A 23,717-nucleotide genomic window follows, 5' to 3' on the forward strand; every position below is an offset into this window, starting at 1 on the left:
CAGTCCTCTGACAGTCTTGTAGTTCTATAACATCAGTCCTCTGACAGTCTTGTAGTTCTATAACATCAGTCCTCCGACAGTCTTGTAGTTCTATAACATCAAGCCTCCAGTCCTCTGACAGTCTTATAGTTCTATAACATCAACCCTCCAGTACTCTGACAGTCTTATAGTTCTATAACATCAGTCCTCTGACAGTCTTGTAGTTCTATAACATCAGTCCTCCGACAGTCTTGTAGTTCTATAACATCAACTCTCCAGTCCTCCGACAGTCTTGTAGTTCTATAACATCAACACTCCAGTCCTCTGACAGTCTTGTAGTTCTATAACATCAACCCTCTAGTCCTCTGACAGTCTTGTAGTTCTATAACATCAACTCCCCAGTCCTCTGACAGTCTTGTAGTTCTATAACATCAACTCCCCAGTCCTCTGACAGTCTTGTAGTTCTATAACATCAACTCTCCAGTCCTCTGATAGTCTTGTAGTTCTATAACATCAACCCTCCAGTCCTCTGACAGTCTCGTAGTTCTTTAACATTCATCCTCCAGAGCTATGGCCCTTTGACATTCATCCTCCAGAGCTATGGCTCTTTGACATTCATCCTCCAGAGCCATTGCCCTTTGACATTCATCCTCCAGAGCTATGGCCCTTTTACATTCATCCTCCAGAGCTATGGCCCTTTGACATTCATCCTCCAGAGCTATTGCTCTTTGACATTCATCCTCTAGAGCTATTGCCCTTTGACATTCATCCTCCAGAGCTATGGCCCTTTGACATTCATCCTCCAGAGCTATGGCCCTTTGACATTCATCCTCCAGAGCTATGGCTCTTTGACATTCATCCTCCAGAGCTATGGCACTTTGACATTCATCCTCCAGAGCTAGCTATGGCCCTTTGACATTCATCCTCCAGAGCTATGGCTGTTAATTGATGTTAATTATTTTCCAAACCCTCTCGATCCTTTTTCCTACCACCTGCCTGCTGGGAAATCACACTGAGTCCTTTATTAATGTATTTCATCTTCTATATCTCCAGGGTTGTTGTATAGTGGGTTCTATATCTCCAGGGTTGTTGTATAGTGGGTTCTATATCTCCAGGGTTGTTTTATAGTGGGTTCTATATCTCCAGGGTTGTTGTATAGTGGGTTCTATATCTCCAGGGTTGTTGTATAGTGGGTTCTATATCTCCAGGGTTGTTGAATAGTGGGTTCTATATCTCCAGGGTTGTTGTATAGTGGGTTCTATATCTCCAGGGTTGTTGTATAGTGGGTTCTATATCTCCAGGGTTGTTGTATAGTGGGTTCTATATCTCCAGGGTTGTTGTATAGTGGGTTCTATATCTCCAGGGTTGTTGTATAGTGGGTTCTATATCTCCAGGGTTGTTGTATAGTGGCCTCTATATCCCACACACACACACACACACACACACACACACACACAAAATCCTAGGAAATGTTATTTACACCAACTGTCTCCAATCAATCAATCAATCAACCAATGTCTGGTTGTGTGTGTGTGTGTTTGGTGTAGGGGATCACCTTAAACCTGTAACAGTTGAAACAGTTTGAACATATATTATGACAACATACGGGGACGTTTTGCTTTATTTTTCGGCAAGATTTTTTGGGGCTCTCGAGAATTTTTTTTCTTGAGCAAAGTCAAAGTTCGGTTACCGAAGTCTCTTTTCGTCACATGTGCCGAATATAACAGGTGTTATATTTCAAAGCACTTCATGGCTACAGATGTGAGTGCTACGGGTCGGTAGTCATTTAGGCAGCTTACCTTGGTGTTCTTGGGCACAGGGACTATGGTGGTCTGCTTGAAACATGTTGGTATTACAGACTCAGTCAGGGAGAGGTTGAAAATGTCAGTGAAGACACTTGCCAGTTGGTCAGCGTATGCTCGTAGTACACGTCCTGGTAATCTGTCTGGTAATGCGACCTTGTGAATGTTGACCTGTTTAAAGGTCTTACTTACATCAGCTATGGAGAGCATGATCACACAGTGGTCTGGAACAGCTGACGCTCTCATGCATGTTTCAGTGTTCCTTGCCTCGAGCGAGCATATATATCATTTAGCTCATTGGTATGCGGACACTGTAAAGTCCATGGAGAATAAGAACACCTCCTCCCAGCTGCCCACTGCACTGAGGATAGGAAACTCTGTCACCACCAATAAATCCACTATAATTGAGAATTTCAATAAGCATTTTTCTACGGCTGGCCATGCTTTCCACCTGGCTACCCCAACCACGGTCAATAGCACTGCACCCCCCACAGCTACTCACCCAAGCCTTCCCCATTTCTCCTTCTCCCAAATCCAGTCAGCTGTTGTTCTGAAAGAGCTGCAAAATCTGGACCCCTACAAATCAGCCGGGATAGACAATCTGGACCCTTTCTTTCTAAAATTATCTGCCGAAATTGTTGCAACCCCTATTACTAGCCTGTTCAACCTCTTTTTCGTGTCGTCTGAGATTCCCAAAGATTGGAAAGCGGTCATCCCCGTCTTCAAAGGGGGGGACACTCTTGACCCAAACTGCTACAGACCTATATCTATCCTACCCTGCCTTTCTAAGGTCTTCGAAAGCCAAGTGAACAGACAGATTACTGACCATTTCGAATCCCACCGCACCTTCTCCGCTATGCAATCTGGTTTCAGAGCTGGTCATGGGTGCACCTCAGCCACGCTCAAGGTCCTAAACGATATCGTAACCACCATTGATAAGAAACAATACTGTGCTGCCGTATTCATTGACCTGGCCAAGGCTTTCGACTCTGTCAATCACCACATCCTCATCGGCAGACTCAATAGCCTTGGTTTCTCAAATGATTGCCTCGCCTGGTTCACCAACTACTTCTCTGATAGAGTTCAGTGTGTCAAATCGGATGGCCTGTTGTCCGGGCCTCTGGCAGCCTCTATGGGGGTGCCACAGGGTTCAGTTTTTGGACCAACTCTTTTCTCTGTATACATCAATGATGTCGCTCTTGCTGCTGGTGAGTCTCTGATCCACCTCTACGCAGACGACACCATTCTGTATACTTCTGGCCCTTCTTTGGACACTGTTAACAAACCTCCAGACGAGCTTCTTTTTCATACAACTCTCCTTCTGTGGTCTCCAACTGCTCTTAAATACAAGTAAAACTAAATGCATGCTTTTCAAACGATTGCTGCCTGCACCTGCCCGCCCATCCAGCATCACTACTCTGGACAGTTCTGACTTAGAATATGTGGACAACTACAAATACCTAGGTGTCTGTTTAGACTGTAAATTCTCCTTCTAGAATCACATCAAACATCTCCTATCCAAAGTTAAATGTAGAATTGGCTTCCTATTTCGCAACAAAGCATCTTTCACTCATGCTGCCAAACATACCCTCGTAAAACTGACCATCCTACCGATCCTTGACTTTGGCGATGTCATTTACAAAATAGCCTCCAATACCCTACTCAATAAACTGGATGTAGTCTATCATAGTGCCATCCGTTTTGTCACCAAAGCCCCATATACTACCCACCACTGCGACCTGTACGCTCTTGTTGGCTTGCCCTCGCTTCATACTCGTCGCCAAACCCACTGGCTCCAGATCATCTACAAGACCCTGCTAGGTAAAGTCCCCCCTTATCTCAGCTCACTGGTCACCATAGCAGCACCCACCTGTAGCACTCGCTCCAGCTGGTATATCTCTCTGGTCACCCCCAAAGCCAATTCCTCCTTTGGCCGTCTCTCCTTCCAGTTCTCTGCTGCCAATGACTGGAACGAACTACAAAAATATCTGAAACTGGAAACACTTATCTCCCTCACTAGCTTTAAGCATCTGCTGTCAGAGCAGCTCACAGATCACTGCACCTGTACATAGCCCATCTATAATTTAGCCTAAACAACTACCTCTTCCCCACTGTATTTATTTATTGATTTTGCTCCTTTGCACCCCATTATTTCTATTTCTACTTTGCACTTTCTTCCACCATAAATCCACCATTCCAGTGTTTTACTTGCTATATTGTATTTACTTTGCCACCATGGCCTTTTTTGCCTTTACCTCCCTTATCTCACCTCATTTGCTCACATTGTATATAGACTTATTTTTCTACTGTATTATTGACTGTATGTTTTTGTTTTACTCCATGTGTAACTCTGTGTTGTTGTATGTGTCGAACTGCTTTGCTTTATCTTGGCCAGGTCGCAATTCTAAATGAGAACTTGTTCTCAAATTGCCTACCTGGTTAAGTAAAGGTGAAATAAATAAAATAAATAAAAACGCTTGTGTCACTGGGCAGCTCGCTGATGTGCTTCCCTTTGTAGTCTGTAATAGTTTGCAAGCCCTGCCATATCGAACGAGCGTCAGAGCCGGTGTAGTAATATTCAAACTCAGTCCTGTATTGACACTTTGCCTGTTTGTTGGTTCGTCGCGGGAAAAGCGGGATTTCTTATAAGCTTCCTGGTTAGAGTCCCGCTTCTTGAAGCGGCAGCTCTACTCTTTAGCTCAGTGACGATGTTGCCTGTAATCCATGGCTTCTGGTTGGGGTATGTACGGACAGTCACCGTGGGGACGACGTCATCAATGCAGTTATTGATGAAGCCAGTGACTGATGTGGTGTACTCCTCAATACCATTGGAGGAATCCTGGAAAATATTATAGTCTGTGCTAGCAAAACAGTCCTGTAGCTTAGCATCTGCTTCATCTGACCACTTTTTTATTGACCGAGTCACTGGTGCTTTCTGCTTTAGTTTTTGCTTGTAAGCAGGAATTAGAAGGATAGAATTATGGTGAGATTTGCCAAATGGAGGGCGAGGGAGAGCTTTGTATGTGTCTCTGTGTGTGGAGTAAAGGTGGTCTAGGGTTTTTTCCCCTCTGGTTGCACATTTAACATGCTGGTATAAATGAGATAAAACGGATTTAAGTTTCCCTGCATTAAAGGCCCCGGCCACTAGGAGTGCAGCCTCTGGATGAGCATTTTCCTGTTTATTTAGGTATCACGCACCAGCTGTTGTTTACAAATATACATAGACCGCCACCCCAGAGGCTCCTGTTCCAACCCGCCAATTTTGTCATTCAGCCACGACTCGGCGAAATATAATATATTACAGGTTTCAATGTCCCGTTGGTAGGATATACGTGCTTGTAGTTTGTTCACTTTATTATTTATTATCCATCGGCCAACGCAGATTAGCCACTCGGATCCTTACAATGATATGATATATATTTTTTCCCGGGTGTCTGGAGTAAATCCCTCTCGTCCGACTCATTAACCTCTATGGGCTAGGTGGGATGCTAGCGTCCCCCCCGTGGTGCACTCCATCAACAGCAGGTGCATTTCAAGAGCGGCAAATTTGAATCCAAATAAATGTCAAAATTCAAATTTTTCAAACATACAACTATTTTACACCCTTTGAAAGATAAACATCTCCTTAATCTAACCACGTTTTACGATTTCAAAAAGGTTTTACGGCGAAAGCATAAATTTAGAGTATGTTAGGACAGTACATTTACAAGAGTTGTGTGTAATGTTTTGTCAATTGAAAGACAGGGTCACCAAAACCATAAAACCAGCTAAAATGATGCACTAACCTTTTACAATCTCCATCAGATGACACTCCTAGGACATTATGTTAGACAATGCATGCATTTTTAGTTCTATCAAGTTCATATTTATATCCAAAAACAGCGTTTTACTATGGCATTGATGTTGAGGAAATCGTTTCCCTCCAATAACCGGCAGTCAAGTCAACACCACAAATTAAATAATTAAAATTAGAAAACATTGGTAAAATATTATATTGTCATTTAAAGAATTATAGATTTACATCTCTTGAACGCAATCAACTTGCCAGATTTAAAAATAACCTTACTGGGAAATCACACTTTGCAATAATCTGAGCACTGCGCCCAGAAAAATACGCGTTGCGATACAGACTAGACGTCATGTTGGGGAGATCTAAAATCGAAAATACTATGTAAATAATCCATTACCTTTGATTCTCTTCATCAGATGTCACTTCCAGGTATCACAGGTCCATAACGAATGTAGTTTTGTTCAAAAAAGCTCATCATTTATGTCCAAAAATCTCCGTCTTGTTAGCACATGATCTAAGCCAGCCGGACTTCTCGTCATGAACGAGGGGAAAAAATATATTTACATTCGTTCAAACATGTCAAACGTTGTATAGCATAAATCATTAGGGCCTTTTTTAACCAGAACATGAATAATATTCAAGGTGGACGAATGCATACTCTTTTATAACGTATTGGAACGAGGGTACCCAACATGAACTCGCGCGCCAGGTGTCTAATGGGCCATCATCGTTCCATGGCTCTTGTTCGGTCAGATCTCCCTCCAGAAGACTCAAAACACTTTGTAAAGGCTGGTGACATCTAGTGGAAGCAATAGGAAGTGCCAAAATATTCCTCAGCCCCTGTGTTTTTCAATGGGATAGGTTTAAAGGTAATACAACACATCAGGTATCCACTTCCTGTCAGAAAATGTCTCAGGGTTTTGCCTGCCAAATGAGTTCTGTTATACTCACAGACACCATTCAAACAGTTTTAGAAACTTTAGAGTGTTTTCTATCCATATATAATAAGTATATGCATATTCTAGTTACTGGGTAGGATTAGTAACCAGATTAAATCGGGTACATTTTTTTTATCCAGCCGTGCAAATACTGCCCCCTAGCCCTAACAGGTTAAATAAAAATTATTTGTCCAGTTCATGGTGAGTAATCGCTGTTTTGATGTCCAGAAGCTCTTTACGGGCAAGGTGAGCGCTACAATCAGTCCTGTGCCATACCAACAGTAAAGCATCCTGAGACCATTCATGTGTGGGGCTGCTTCTCAGCCAAGGGAGTGGGCTCACTCACAATTTTGCCTAAAAACACAGCCATGAATAAAGAATGGTACCAACACATCTTCCGAGAGCAACAGTTTGGTGATGAACAATGCCTTTTCCAGCATGATGGAGCGCCTTGCCATAAGGCAAAAGTGATAACTAAGTGGCTCGGAAAACAAAACATCAATATTTTTGGTCCATGGCCAGGATATTCCCCAGAACTTAATCCCATTGAAAACTTGTGGTCAATCTTCAAGAGGCGGGTGGACAAGCAAAACCCCACAAATTCGAAGTTAATTGACAGCATGCCAGGGCGGATTGCAGAGGTCTTGAAAAAGAAGGGTCAACACTGCAAATATTGACTCTGCATCGACTTCATGTAATTGTCAATAAAAGCCTTTGACACTTATGAAATGCTTGTAATTATACTTCAGTATTCCATAGTAACATCTGACAGAAATATCTAAAGACACTGAGGCAGCAGCCTTTGTGAAAATTAATATTTGTGTCATTCTCAAAATTTTTGGCCACGTCTGTATACTGCACGACTTTTCAAAATCCTAACATTGCTGCGCTTCCCGCCCCCCCCAAATAAGATATAGATGTACTATTGTAAAATGGTTGTTCCACTGGATATCATAAGGTGAATGCACCAATTTGTAAGTCGCTCTGGATAAGAGCGTCTGCTAAATTATGTAAATGTAAATGTAAATATGTATAGTCCCCATATTTGGGGACTCTATTTGATTTTGTTTTGTACAATTCAGTCTGGTATGAGAACGATAGCACCTATCTGCAAAAGCATGGTGTCTGCTGAAAGCTAAGTATCTTGGCTATCGATCTCTGCCTTAAAATCACCAGTGTGAATTATTACCATATATAGGCATGCACATGTATAAGGGCAGGCCGTGCCGATGATCTCATTTCAAGATGGCTGCTACCTACATTTCGGTTAGTGTTTTGAAACATAAACAAAATAAACACGGAATACGTTGATTCACACCGAAAGGCGGGACTCCACAGATCATGAGGATGGTCTTATTTGTCGGCCTGTGACCGTTATTGATCACGAGCCCCAGAGCCAACATGTTGATTTACACAACGTTTTCACCAAACAGAAAACATCTTACAAGGCTTCCATTTGGTCTGTTTGAGCTATAGCTACATAGGGGGATATTACATGAATCCTTAGGTTGGTAGGAACACATCTAGCCTATTGTCAATGTTATCTGATGATGTATGACTTAATGGCAACATCAAATATCCACCGAGTGACTATATATTTGCGCATGAAAAACATGATGAAAAACACTTGGATATCCCCTGTACGTCTCCCGACACCACCACAATGTTTGAGAGAGGTTGGTGTTGTAGAAATATATTGTTTATAGTGAACAATAACTTTTAGGCTCATCCAGTGTGCAAAAACAGTGCGATTACCACATTCGTGACACTATAGAGAAGTTGGAAGGACACTTGAATGTACCCTGGATAGGTGGGTATCATTTGTGATACGTTCCAACAGGAATCTGTTCCAAAAACTTTGTAAATAACAAAGTTGCCAACAAACAGCGCATACAAAGTTGTATAGCGGCTAATTAAGATACCGGGTAGGGAGTGGGCAATTTAATTACGTTTTTCACTCACCATGTTTATTCCGAAAAATATCTGTCCTCACTCTGGTAGCCTATTGACAAACATTTAAGAATAAGCTACGTGGTGAGTTGATGCCTATTTGGCAGCTAGTTAGCTAGGTGAATTGATCATGCTACTTTGTATGCGTTGTTTGTTGATGTCCTTGTACATTACATTTACATTTAAGTCATTTAGCAGACGCTGTTATCCAGAGCGACTTACAAATTGGTGCATTCACCTTATATCCAGTGGAACAACCACTTTACAATAGTACATCTATATCTACAAACGTTTTTGGAACAGATTCCTGTTAGAACGTTCCACAAATTATACCCACCCATCCTGGAAACCCCCATATCACCACCACAATATTTGAGTGAGGTTGATATGGTACAAATTGTGATTTTTTTTACTGAACTAATAACATTTCAAATATGTAATAGCACTGGATTTATAGACATATGCCAGTTTGGAGAGGTTTAGGGACACACCTGACCACTTACTAAAACATCTGCCCATTTCTAGTTGTTAGGTCTATCAATCCCATTTTTTTCTGATATTGATCATATGTTGTGGAAGCCATTTGATGTGTTTCTAAATCTACATTTTGTCATTACATCTAAGAGGTTAAACGACTGTCTTTCCTGTATTTTTTTTGTCTTGCCAACGCAGTGGCTCGCACAATAAACGATGTGTCACAGACGAGGGTCACACATTATAAGATTCTTCACTTGGTCGTGAGGATTCTCCATGCCACGCTGCCTCGACAAAACAATGATGTGATCAGATTGTTAACGTAGCTAGAACGAGCTGTGGCTCAAAGCAGCCTCATAACTGTCAGTCAGACATTTACGCTTGCCATAGAGTTGAAATATCTAGCAAACATTTTGAATTGAACAACATTGCTTGTGAACTTCAGAGCTGTAATGATTTGACACTTTGGTTTTAAAGTCAAGTACAAACGTATACTAGTAGTCATGGATCCTGCTGGAGTGTCTACACACTCCAGGTGATGCGAAACAACGTATAATCTCACTGGCTTCTTCTCAGGCAATCTCTCCTTGTCTATTGCTGTTAACCATTCTCAAAACTTGTCATTCCACATCTCACACTTAAAGAGCATTGCAGATTTTGTGCCGATAATATCGAAACATGATTAAAAACATTGAGACGTCTGGGACTCCTCAAAGACTGGATCGGTAGCTCTCAGATTGCGTCTCTGACCCGCTCACGTTAAACGCCCTGAGTAGACAACGACATCGGGATTCTGTCTCCGATCTCCAAAACTCGTCTGGGAAATTGGAGCTAGAACCATGAAGTGTGGATATAAAAAGACCTCTGCAAAAACATAACTAAATGCAGATTTCTTAATCCATTTTATTCATTCTGACTATTTTGAGGAAGTGTTATGGCTATGTTGTAGCTACGGTGGCACAAGAGGAACAAACAACAGTAATATTGCAGTTTAGGGAGAATGCGAGCACAGACATTCAATTCGCCGAGTTCTTCTGGGAAAAAAACAAACCTATGTATATGGACAAAGACTATTATTCGGCATGGAATACTATTCAAACCGCTTGGCAATAGCGGTTAAGGTGTTGGCCAAAAAGGTTTGGACCTCTATACGTAACGGTTAAGGTGTTAGCTTGACAGTCGCTGGACCCGGGTTTGACTGGACCCGGGTTTGACTGGACCCGGGATGGAAACCTGGTTAGTGTCTCTCTCTCTCCTTTCACTGCATCCTAATTGACCCATTTTTGCTTCTGAGTCTGTTGGAGATGATCAGCTGGAGCAAAATTAGGTGTACAATCACTGATCTACAAATGGTATTCCCTGCCAAATAATAGGCAACTTGTGATTAAGATTTGCAGAGCTACGCCTACCCTGACTTAAAGGAGCTGCATGGTCAATCCGGCAATTGCATTGGCCGTGCGGCATTGACGTTGATACTGCCTCTGCAGAAGTCAGGGTATTTATACTTTTTGTGCTTCGGGGAGCAGCGCAGAGCTGTTGTGAAGGAAGTTGTCAGGTAACTGTGTTTGTGTTTACACAGGATCTCCCTCCCCCAACTACCGTCAACCAATCATGTCAATGTGGAACTATACAGAGCCCTACACATTGTTACAATGTGGGAGGCACACAGCGATGCGGTACGGAGCTTAATTTGACCTCTGCATACCTCCGGAAGGCTCCGTAAATGCGTCACACCCTCCGTATAGATCAATCATAAGTTGGCTTATAGGCGACTTCCCCCCTACCCCCACACGTGCACAGCCAGACATTGATTGATTGGAGACAGATTGTGTCATTTCTTTGGATTCTCTACCTGCAGCGAACATGCTGGAAATACCTATTAAAAACAAGGTGCCCCACCCCAAAAGAAAATGACAAAAAGCCCTAAACATGAGGAATATCTGATCAATTTAGATAGGGATGGAGAGAGTGGGTAGAGGTGTATTTGTTTTAACAGATTTTCCATGGAGTGGGGTCGTCCCATATTGGATATTGGATAGATCAGAAGTAGAAAGGAGAGATAAGAGGAGAGTGCTGAAAGAGCACATCAGAAATGTCAATGTACTTTGGATAAAGGCCTCTACTACGTGGCTTTTATCTTTTACCTTTATCTAACTCGGCAAGTCATTTAAAAACAAATTCTTATTTACAATGATGGCCTAGCAGGGAACAGTGGGTTAACTGCCTTGTTCAGGGGCAGAACGACAGATTTTTTTTTCACCTTGTCAGCTCGGAGATTAGATCTAGCAACCTTCTGGTAATTTGCCCAAAGCTCTAACCACTAGGCTACCTGCCACATATGTATAAACTGGAAATGACCTTATTACCGTTACCTAAATTTCACACTACATTTCTGTGTACGCCATTTCTGAAAAGTCTGCACATGTTAAAAAAAATATTGAGATTTATAAACTTGGCGCACGCAACACATACCCATGTTTCCCGTTATAAATCAGACCTGTCGTAAAATGGTGCGTACGTGAATGAGCATTAAAACTCACCTGTCCTTGTGCTTGTCTCCACCCCCCCTCCAGGTGTCGCTCATCTTCCCCACTTATCCCCTGTGTATTTATACCGGTGTTTTCTGTCTGTAAGTTGCCACTTCGTCTTGTTTGTTCAAGTCTACCAGCGTCTTGTCTCAACTCCTGTTTTTCCCCAGTCTCTCTTTTTCTCGTCCTCCTGGTTTTTGACCATTGCCTGTACTGACCCTGTACCCGCACACCTGACCAGTCTGCCTGATCCTGCCTGCCGTCCTGTACCTTTGCTCCACCTCTGGACTACCAACCTCTGCCTGACCTGACCCTGAGCCTGCTGCCGTCCTGTACCTTTGCTTCTACTCTGGATTATCGACCCCTGCCTGTCTTGACCTGTCGTTTGCCTACTTCTGTTGCTACAATAAACATTGTTACGTCAACACAGTCTGCACTTGGGTCTTACCTTGATTCCTCATACACTCACCTTTTCATGGTGACAATAACAGCCTTTATTTACTGTATAATTTAGAACTGTTGTCATTAGGCCACGGCACGTAAAGATGAATTCTTGTTCAATATTTAGTTTATCAATAGATTATTACATTTCTGAGATTAAATAGGCTATGATGTCACGCTCCTATTCTGCCTTGGTATAGGCTCAGAGATTAAACAGGCGATGATGTCACGCTCCTATTCTGCCTTGGTATAGGCTCTGAGGTTAAGCAGGCGATGTCACACTCCTATCCTGCCTTGGTATAGGCTCTGAGATTAAACAGGCGATGATGTCACACTCCTGTCCTGCCTTGGTATAGGCTCTGAGATTTAAAAGGCAATGATGTCACTCTCCTATCACACAGAAATATTGTAGCCTATCGCACAGCAATAGGCCTACTGTAGCCTACCCATACTGTCAAATATTTTATATAAGCCACCAGTCTATTTACTGTGTTGGCAGGATGTTTTAATCGTTAGCAATCATTTATGCTGTATCTGGAAAAGGACCGTCCGTTTCGGAAAGAGAAAACTATGGCTAATTGTTGTGGACTTGTCGGCAGAACGTTTTGAATTCAGGGCAAGCTACTCACAACATTTTCTCTGCAATAGTTACTTAGTATGTGTTTAAAGTAATGTCGCCTACATATCTGCCTTTTTCTACCATGTCCTTTTCAAGCTGCTTCAACTCGGGGTAGATTGACAGGCTGGAGGAATTAGCCATCTCTGAACACTAAACTACATTATTTCCTATAATTACTGAGGAAGAACTAAATTAGCTGCCGTCTGCCTGTCTGCCTACCTTTCCGTCTGCCTACCTTTCCATCTGCCTGTCTGTCTACCTTTCCGTCTGCCTGGCTGTCTACCTTTCCGTCTGCCTGGCTGCCTACCTTTCCGTCTGCCTGGCTGCCTACCTTTCCGTCTGCCTGTCTGTTTTCTTTTCAGTCTGACTGTCTGCCTACCTTTCCGTCTGCCTGGCTGTCTACCTTTCCGTCTGCCTGGCTGTCTACTTGCCAGCTGGTCTGTCTACCTGCCAGCCTGTCTATCTGTCTGCTTGTCTTGCCTGCCTTCCTGCCTGTCTGCCGGTCTGCCTTCCTGTCTTGTCTGTCTGCCTGCCTGCTTGCCTTCCTGCCCGCCTGTCTGCCCGCCTGTCTGCCAGCCTGTTTGTCCATCTGCCTGTCTTGCCTCTCTGCCTGCTTGCCATGGTTGCCGTGGTTGCAAAGACAGATGAGGAGACTGGATGTCGAGCCTTCGATAAGACTTCACACTTGAGGTAGGTTTGCCATCAACGGCCTGTCCTGTGTGTGGGTGGGTGTTAGCCCTGAGAAGTAGAAAGCAGTGACTTCATGGTAGTGACAGGTGTGGGTGTTAACCCCAAGAAAGGTGCTATATCACGGGTATGTGTGTGTGTGTCATGTTTACCCCCTGGGAGAAGTAGAACGCAGCGATGCCCAGGGGCCAGAAGCAGCAGAGCATGGAGAAGATGGCCAGGCCCAGGTGGTCTCTGGGTGGGATCACTATGAAGTTATCTTCACTCTCGCTGTCACTGGAGCAGTCCGTCTGAAAGAGACCAACAGTGTTAATATAGTTCACCACCATGACAGTTCATATATAACATGATCAAGTTATCTTCACTGGAGCAGTCCGTCTGAAAGAGACAAACACTGTTAAAAAGGAGAACGGGGATACCTAGTCAGTTGTACAACTGGCCCAATGCTCCTACCACCATTACAGTTCATATAGAACAAGATGAAGTTATCTTCACTCATTGTACAGGAGGAGAGAAACAACTTTACTGAAATACATTTTTAGGACGAGTGGAGAGACAAAAAAAAAGAAAAAAAAGGGGAAGTTTCCCACGTTACAGGGACAGTTAAAACTTCTTATGGATACGTGGGACGGTAGCGTCCCACCTGGCCAACATCCGGTGAAACGGCAGAGCGCCAAATTCAAATTAAATTACTATAAATATTAAAATTTCATGAAATCACAAGTGCAATACATCAAAATAAAGCTTAACTTGTTGTTAATCCAGCCAAGGTGTCAAATTTCAAAAAGGCTTTACGGCGAAAGCAAACCATGCGATTATCTGAGGACAGTGTCCAGCACACAAATGCATAACAAATCATTTTCAACCAGGGAGTTGCGACACGAAAGTCAGAAATAGCGATATAATATATGCCTTACCTTTGAAGATTTTCTTCTGTTGGCACTCCAAAATGTCCCATAAAAACTCAGTTTAGCTGGAGCGCTTCAGTCAATATTCCACTCGGTTTCCCTCCTTCAAAATGCATACAAAATGAATCCCAAATGTTACCAATAAACTTATCCAAACAAGTCAATCAACATTTATAATCAAACCTTAGGTACCCTAATACGCAAATAAACAATAGAATTTAATACGGAGAATCGTTATTGTCTTTACCGGAGATAAACAAAAAGAACGCGCTCTCTCGGCCATGCGCTTGGAAACTCTACAGCTAAAATGGGAGCCACTTAGAAAAACTACAACTTCTCCCTAATTTTTCCAAAAACCAGCCTAAAAGTCTTTCTAAAGACTGTTGACATCTAGTGGAAGCCCTAGGAACTGCAATCGGGGACGATTTCACTCTATTATAAAAGTGCCAGGCATTGAAATCAGTAGTATGCTGAATTTTTTTAAATTTTTTATGGTTTGTCCTCGGGGTTTCGCCTGCCATTTCAGTTCTGTTATACTCACAGATATATTTTAACAGATATATTTTAACAGTTTTAGAAACTTTAGAGTGTTTTCTATCCACATCTACCAATTATATGCATATCCTAGCTTCTGGGCCTGAGTATCAGGCAGTTTACTTTGGGCACGCTTTTCATCCGGATGTCAAAATACCACCCCCTATCCCAAAGAAGTTTTAACATTTCCACAAACTTCAAAGTGTTTCCTTTCAAATGGTATCAAGACTATGCATATCCTTGCTTCAGGTCCTGAGCTACATGCAGTGAGATTTGGGTATGTCAAAAAGGGTCCAATCCTTTAATGTGCATCTTCTTGAGCCACTCCTTTGTTGCCTTGGCCGTGTGTTTTGGGTCATTGTCATGCTGGAATACCCATCCACAACCCCTTTTCAATGCCCTGGCTGAGGGAAGGAGGTTCTCACCCAAGATTTGACGGTACATGGCCCCGTCCATCGTCCCTTTGATGCGGTGAAGTTGGCCTGTCCCCTTAGCAGAAAAACACCCCCAAAGCATGTTTCCACCTCCATGTTTGACGGTGGGGATGGTGTTCTTGGGGTCATAGGCAGCATTCCTCCTCCTCCAAACACGGCGAGTTGAGTTGATGCCAAAGAGCTCCATTTTGGTCTTATCTGACCACAACACTTTCACCCAGTTGACCTCTGAATCATTCAGATGTTCATTGGCAGACTTCAGACGTGCATGTATATGTGCTTTCTTGAGCAGGGGGACATTGCGGGCACTGCAGGATTTCAGTCCTTCACGGCGTAATGTGTTACCAATTGTTTTCTTGGTGACTACGGTCCCAGCTGCCTTGAGATCATTGTCAAGATCCTCCCGTGTAGTTCTGGGCTGATTCCTCACCGTTCTCATGATCATTGCAACTCCACGAGGTGAGATCTTGCATGGAGCCCCAGGCCGAGGGAGATTGACAGTTCTTTTGTGTTTCTTCCATTTGCGAATAATCGCACCAACTGTTGTCACCTTCTAACCAAGCTGCTTGGTGATGGTCTTGTAGCCCATTCCAGCCTTGTGTAGGTCTACAATCTTATCCCTGACATCCTTGGAGAGCTCTTTGGTCTTGGCCATGGTGGAGAGTTTGGAATCTGATTGATTGATTGCTTCTGTGGACAGGTGTCTTTTATACAGGTAACAAACTGAGATTAGGAGCCCTCCCTTTAAGAGTGTGCTCCTAATCTCAGCTCATTACCTGTATAAAAGACACCTGGGAGCCAGAAATCTTTCTGATTTTGAGGGGTTCAAATACTTATTTCCCTCATTAAAATGCAAATCAATTAATACAATTTTTGACTTGCATTTTTCTCAATTTTTTTGTTGTTATTCTGTCTCTCACTGTTCAAATAAACCTACCATTACAATTATAGACTGATCATTTCTTTGTCAGTGTGCAAACGTACAAAATCAGCAGGAGATCAAATTATTTTTTCCCTCACTGTAGGTTGAATTCATTAAAACTCGTTTTTCAACCACTCCACAAATTTCTTGTCAATAAACAATAGTCTTGACAAGTCAGTTAGAACATCTACTTTGTGCATGACACAAGCAATTTTTCAAACAATGGTTTACAGACAGATTATTTCATTTATAATTCACTGTATCACAATTCCAGTGGGTCAGAAGTTTACATACACTAAGTTGACTGTGCCTTTAAACAGCTTGGAAAATTCCAGACAATTATGTAATGGCTTTAGAAGCTTCTGATAGGCTAAACTACATCATTTGTAACGGCCGTCGTAGGAAGTGGACCAAAATGCAGCGGGTACGTGAATGCTCATCTTTATTTTATGACGCACACTATACAAAAACAACAAAATGAAAAAACGAACGACAGCTAAACAGTAATGCAGGCTAAACATAGCAGGGCACAAACAACCTCCCAGAATAGCCACAACAAACACACCCCTATACATAGGACCTTCAATCAGAGGCAACGAGGAACAGCTGCCTCCAATTGAAGGCCCAATCCCAATAAACTAAACATAGAACTAAACACCCTAGATCTAACATAGAAATATCCCCGGACTAATCTAAACAAACACCCCTCTACAAAACACATATACCAACAAACCCCGAACCACATAAAACAAACACCCCCTGCCACATCCTGACCAAACAATACTAACAAATAACCCCTTTACTGGTCAGGACTTGACATCATTTTAGTCAATTGGAGGTGTACCTGCAGATGTATTTCAAGGCCTACCTTCAAACTCAGTGCCTCTTTGCTTGACATCATGGGAAAATCAAAATAAATCCGCCAAGACCTCAGAAAAAAAATTGTAGACCTCCACAAGTCTGGTTCATCCTTGGGAGCAATTTCCAAACACCTTAAGGTACCACGTTCATCTGTACAAACAATACTACACAAGTATAAACACCATGAGACCACGCAGCCGTCATACAGCTCACGAAGGAAACGCATTCTGTCTCCTAGAGATGAACGTACTTTGGTGCGAAAATTGCAAATCAAACCCAGAACAACAGCAAAGGACCTTGTGAAGATGCTGGAGGAAACAGGTACAAAAGTAACTATATCCACAGTAAAATGAGTCTTATATCGAAATATCCTGAAAGGCTGCTCAGCAAGGAAGAAGCCACTGCTCCAAAACCGCCATAAAAAAGCCAGATCATGGTTTGCAACTGCACATGGGGACAAAGATCGAACTTTTTGGAGAAATGTCCTCTGGTCTGAAGAAACAAAAATAGAACTGTTTGGCCATAATGAACATTGTTATGATTGGAGGAAAAAGGGGGATGCTTGCAAGCCGAAAAACACCATCCCAACTGTGAAGCACGGGGGTGGCAGCATCATGTTGTGGGCGTGCTTTGCTGCAGGAGGGACTTGTGCACTTCACAAACTAGATGCAATCATGCAAAGGGAAAATTATGTGGATATATTGAAGCAACATCTCAAGACTTCAGTCAGGAAGTTAAAGCTTGGTCGCAAATGGGTCTTCCAAATGGACAATGACCCCAAGCATACTTCCAACATTGTGGCAAAATGGCTTAAGGACAAAAAAGTCAAGGTATTGAAGTGGCCATCACAAAGCCCTGACCTCAATCCTATAGAAAATGTGTGGGCAGAACTGAAAAAGCGTGTGTGGGCAAGGAGGCCTACAAACCTGACTCAGTTACACCAGCTCTGTCAGGAGGAGCAGGCCAAAATTCACACAATTTGTTGTAGGAAGCTTGTGGAATGCTACCCAAAAAGTTTTGTCCCAAGTTACAACCTCTCTGGGATAGGGGTCCTGCTAGCTAGACAACTTCCGGTGAAACTGGAGGGTGCACAATTCAAATAAATAATCATACAAATGTTGAATATTAAACATTTAGGTACATACAAGTGTCTTATAGGAGTTGAAAGCTTAAATTCTTGTTAATCTAACTCCACTGTCTGATTTACAGTAGGCTTTACAGCGAAAGCATGCCATGCGATTGTTTGAGGACGGCGCCCCACATCAAAATATTTTCCACCGGCACAGGTTTCCTAAATTCACAAATAGCGATTAAATATTCACTTACTTTTTGAAAATCTTCCTCTGATTTGTAATCCAATGGGTCCCAGCTATAACATGTAGTGTTGTTTTGTTAGATAAAATCCTTCTTTATATCCCAAAAAGTCTGTTTAGTTGGCACCATTGATTTGAGTAATCCACTCGTTCAACATGCCAAGATAGGAATCCAAAAATCTACCCCTAATCTTTGTTTCAACAAGTCTAAATACATTTAATCCTCAGATACCCTAAAATGTAATCAAACTATAATATTTCATAGCGAAAGAAGTATTTTCAAAAGGAATCCGATTTTAGCAGGTGCGCGTTGTCTTCATGGCGCGCGCACACACACATTTCCAAGCAGGTGTCCTTGTACTAAAACTCATTATTCTTACTCATTTTGGAAGAAACAAGCCTGAAACCTTGAACAAAGACTACTGACACTCAGTGGAAGCCATAGGAATTGCATACTGGGAGCTAGATTTCATTATTTCCCTATACTTTCCATTGTAAGAGCATAGGCTCTCAAACAAACAAAAAGGATTTCTGGTTGGTTTTTCTTAGGATTTTCTCCTACCATATATATTGTGTTATAGTCTCCTACATTATTTGAACATTTCTACAAACTTCAAAGTGTTTTCTTTCCAATGGTACCAAGTATATACATATCCTGACTTCAGGATTTGATCAAACAAAACAAAACTATGCTACATTTTATCTCTGGGACCCTCAGGGTGACAAATCAGAGCAAGATTACTGAATGTAAGTACATTATTTACCTTCAGAGGTGAATGTATCAAACCAGTTGCTGTGATACAAGTGGTTGTGCACTCTCCTTAAACAGTAGTATGGCATTCTTTCAGTGTAATAGCTACTGTAAATTGGACATTTAAACTTTCTGCCCTCATAAGACATGTCTATGTCCTGGAAAGTTTGCTGTTACTTACAACGTCATGCTCGTCACATTAGCGCACGTTAGCAACAACCGTCGCGGTATAGGGACACCGATATCATAGAGGTTAAATAGATAGTACACTTCTAAACTATTCTTTCATTAATTTGTATGGGTCACCTTCAGATGAGTCCCGTGATACTTGTAAGTGGTCATTATTAGTTTTTAGGCCAAACCGTTCTGACGCTACAGATGTTTTCGTGAGAACACCAATTTTTGGGAATTCTCATGGTCTGAAAAACACCTCTGTAGCTCGGCAACCATGCGGACGGCCGACATACGGTGGACTGAGACGCAGCAATAAATGTATATCTCTATCTCTATACCAACGTTATAAGGACAATGTTTGTTTGTTAGTTGTTGGTTTGAGAGTTCACCCAGATTAACCTCTATGGGCTAGGCGGGACGAATTCGTCCCACCTACGTAACAGCCACTTGAAGCCTGTGGCGCGATTTTCAAAACCTTAAAAATCCTATTACTTCAATTTCTCAAACATATGACTATTTTACAGCTATTTAAAGACAAGACTCTCGTTAATCTAACCACACTGTCCGATTTCAAAAAGGCTTTACAACGAAAGCAAAACATTAGATTATGTCAGCAGAGTACCAAGCCAGAAATAATCAGACACCCATTTTTCAAGCTAGCATATAATGTCACCAAAACCCAGAAGACAGCTAAATGCAGCACTCACCTTTGATGATCTTCATCAGATGACAACCCTAGGACATTATGTTATACAATACATGCATGTTTTGTTCAATCAAGTTCATATTTATATCAAAAACCAGCTTTTTACATTAGCATGAGACGTTCAGAACTAGCATACCCCCCGCAAACTTCCGGGGAATTCGCTAACATTTTACTAAATTACTCACGATAAACGTTCACAAAAAGCATAACAATTATTTTAAGAATTATAGATACATTACTCCTCTATGCACTCGATATGTCCGATTTTAAAATAGCTTTTTGGTGAAAGCACATTTTGCAATATTCTAAGTACATAGCCCAGGCATCACGGGCTAGCTATTTAGACACCCGGCAAGTTTAGCACTCACCATAATCATATTTACTATTATAAAAGTTTGATTACCTTTAGTTGTCTTCGTCAGAATGCACTCCCAGGACTGCTACTTCAATAACAAATGTTGGTTTGGTCCAAAATAATCCATCGTTATATCCGAATAGCGGCGTTTTGTTCGTGCGTTCCAGACACTATCCGAAATGGTAAAGAAGGGTCGTGCGCATGGCGCAATTCGTGACAAAAAAATTCTAAATATTCCATTACCGTACTTCGAAGCATGTCAACCGCTGTTTAAAATCAATTTTTACGCCATTTTTCTCGTAGAAAAGCGATAATATTCCGACAGGGAATCTCCTTTTCGGCAAACAGAGGAAAAAAATCACAAAGGCGGGGGCGGTCGGGTCACGCGCCTAAGCCCAGAGTCCCTTGATCGGCCACTTGAGAAAGGCGATAATGTGTTTCAGCCTGGGGCTGGGATGACGACATTCTGTTTTTTCCCGGGCTCTGAGCGCCTATGGACGACGTAGGAAGTGTCACGTTAGAGCAGAGATCCTTAGTAAAAGATAGAGATGGAAAAGAAGTTCAAGAAATGGTCAGACAGGCCACTTCCTGTAAAGGAATCTCTCAGGTTTTGACCTGCCATTTGAGTTCTGTTATACTCACAGACACCATTCAAACAGTTTTAGAAACTTTAGGGTGTTTTCTATCCATATGTAATAAGTATATGCATATTGTAGTTACTGGGTAGGAGTGGTAACCAGATTAAATCGGGTATGTTTTTTATCCAGCCGTGTCAATACTGCCCCCTAGCCCTAACAGGTTTTAAGGGAGGAGAGATGCTGTTAAATGGTGAGTTCACCCAAATCAAATAAAAAATCTAATAAAATCAAATTTTATTTGTCACATGCTTCAACAGGTGTAGACTAACAGTGAAAGGCTTACTTACGGGCCCTTCCCAACAATGCAGAGAGAAAAAAATTGAAATAATAAACAAATATTAACACAGGGATAACTACACAATGAGTAACGATTACTAGGCTATATACAATACATACACAATGAGTAACGATTACTAGGCTATATACAATAAACATACAATGAGTAACGATTACTAGGCTATATACAATAAATACACAATGAGTAACGATTACTAGGCTATATACAATAAATACACAATGAGTAACGATTACTAGGCTATATACAATAAATACACAATGAGTAACGATTACTAGGCTATATACAATAAATATACAATGAGTCAGCGCCCATTCGCTAGGCTATATACAATAAATATACAATGAGTAGCGATTACTAGGCTATATACAATAAATAGACAATGAGTAAACATAACTTGTCTATATACACAGAGTACCAGTACTGAGTCCATGACCAGGGGTACGAGGTAATAACTTGTCTATATACACGGGGTACCAGTACTGAGTCCATGTCCAGGGGTACGAGGTAATAACTTGTCTATATACACAGGATACCAGTACTGAGTCCATGACCAGGGGTACGAGGTAATAACTTGTCTATATACACAGAGTACCAGTACTGAGTCCATGTCCAGGGGTACGAGGTAATAACTTGTCTATATACACGGGGTACCAGTACTGAGTCCATGACCAGGGGTACGAGGTAATAACTTGTCTATATACACGGGGTACCAGTACTGAGTCCATGTGCAGGGGTATGAGGTAATAACTTGTCTATATACACAGAGTACCAGTACTGAGTCCATGTCCAGGGGTACGAGGTAATAACTTGTCTATATACACAGAGTACCAGTACTGAGTCCATGTCCAGGGGTACGAGGTAATAACTTGTCTATATACACAGAGTACCAGTACTGAGTCCATGACCAGGGGTACGAGGTAATTGAGGTAGATATGTACATATATGTAGGGATACTGTGTTATTCCCACTATGGTGCAATTATTTTTGGTCAGAGAAAAACAAATCTCACAGCCCTTTCAATATCATTTTATTAAATCCCCAATCTTCTTTGGAAGAATACCAGTGATAGGTCTGTGTGCACCTGAAGCATAAATCCTAGTCATTACAGCAGTCCTTTGTACACTGTCTGGATTTGTGATGCAATGGTTTTCCTTTTCATTTTCCATCAACACAGGAGTGAGTATTAATATATTCTCACTGCTGGAGAATGTTCTAGGATGAGAGAGGTGGAATAAAAATAAATCACAAATTGACCTACCATCCTACCATCATCCCTGGTGCAGGGTACAAGCTATACTGGTGGCATGCAGGATGGAGAGAGATATGTAGAGAGAGGAAATGAAAAAGACTGTGTATGTGTGGGGGAGGGAGAGAGGGGGAGAGAGTGGGGGGAGAGAGAGGGACCCATCCACCAAACTACCAGGTGTGAAACAGGGAAGAGACTCAGGAGGTATGCTAATTTGGTATAGACGAGACCTAACCCACTATTAAATTAGTCAAAACAGGAACATTTTACATCTGGCTAGAAATTAATAAGAAAATTATCTCACCAGAGATAAATATCCTCGTGTGCTACCTATATCCCCCCAATATAATCCCCATACTTTAACGATGACAGCTACTCCATCCTAGAAGGGGAGATCAATTTAAAGGGCCAGGGACATGTACTAGTCTGTGGCAACCTAAATGCCAGAATTCGACAAGAACCCGACACCCTCTGCACACAGGGGGACAAACACCTACCTGGAGGTGACAGCATTCCCTCCCCCATATTCCCCCTAGGCACAACTATGACAACATAACCAACAAAAATGGGTCCTGCAGCTCTGTCGGATGCTGGGAATGTACATAGTCAATGGTAGGCTTCGTGTGGACTCCTATGGTAGGTACACCTATAGCTCATCTCTTGGCAGTAGTACTGTAGTCTACTTTATCATTGACCTCAACCCAGAGTCTCTTAAAGCGTTCACAGTCAGTCCACTGACACCCCTATCAGATCACAGCAAAATCACAGTCTACTTGAACAGAGCAATACTCAGTCATGAGGCATCAAAGCCAAAGGAACTGAATAATATTAAGAAATGCTATAGATGGATGGAAAGTAATGTGGAAACCTACCAAAAAAACAATTAGGCAACAACACAACAGGTCCGTTGCTGTTGTTCTAGGATTGATTTGCAATTTTCGCACCAAATTACGTTCATCTCTAGGAGACAGAACGCGTCTCCTTCCTGAGCGGTATGGCGGCTGCGTTGTCCCATGGTGTTTATACTTGCGTACTATTGTTTGTACAGATGAACGTGGTACCTTCAGGCGTTTGGAAATTGCTCCCAAGGATGAACCAGACTTGAGGAGGTCTACAATTTTTTTTCTGAGGTCTTGGCTGATTTCTTTTGATTTTTCCCATGATGTCAAGCAAGGAGGCACTGAGTTTGAAGGTAGGCCTTGAAATACATCAGTGTACGTAAACTTCTGACTTGAACTGTAAGTTCGATAAATCCAAAGTATGCACCACACTGAACGCACTGAAACTGCCTGAAACTGCTGCAAGGAAAACACAGGGTTTTTTGGAAATGAATGTAATTCTGGTCTACCAAAATGCAATGACGCTGTCG

General features: G+C 42.0%; 1 protein-coding gene across 1 annotated transcript in view; it reads right to left on the minus strand.

The window, feature by feature from the left end:
• The window catches only part of LOC106571079 (synapse differentiation-inducing gene protein 1-like), a 101,989-nt gene that overhangs the window by 8,677 nt on the left and 69,595 nt on the right, over nucleotides 1-23,717 (minus strand). Inside the window, exon 3 of the mRNA XM_014143746.3 lies at nucleotides 13,361-13,498. Within this exon, the coding sequence (XP_013999221.1) occupies nucleotides 13,361-13,498 (138 nt within the window). The remainder of the gene's footprint in view (nucleotides 1-13,360; nucleotides 13,499-23,717) is intronic.

The sequence above is a fragment of the Salmo salar genome, chromosome 15 (assembly GCF_965601325.2).
Source record: "Salmo salar chromosome 15, fSalSal1, whole genome shotgun sequence".
Classification (NCBI taxonomy): domain Eukaryota; kingdom Metazoa; phylum Chordata; class Actinopteri; order Salmoniformes; family Salmonidae; genus Salmo; species Salmo salar.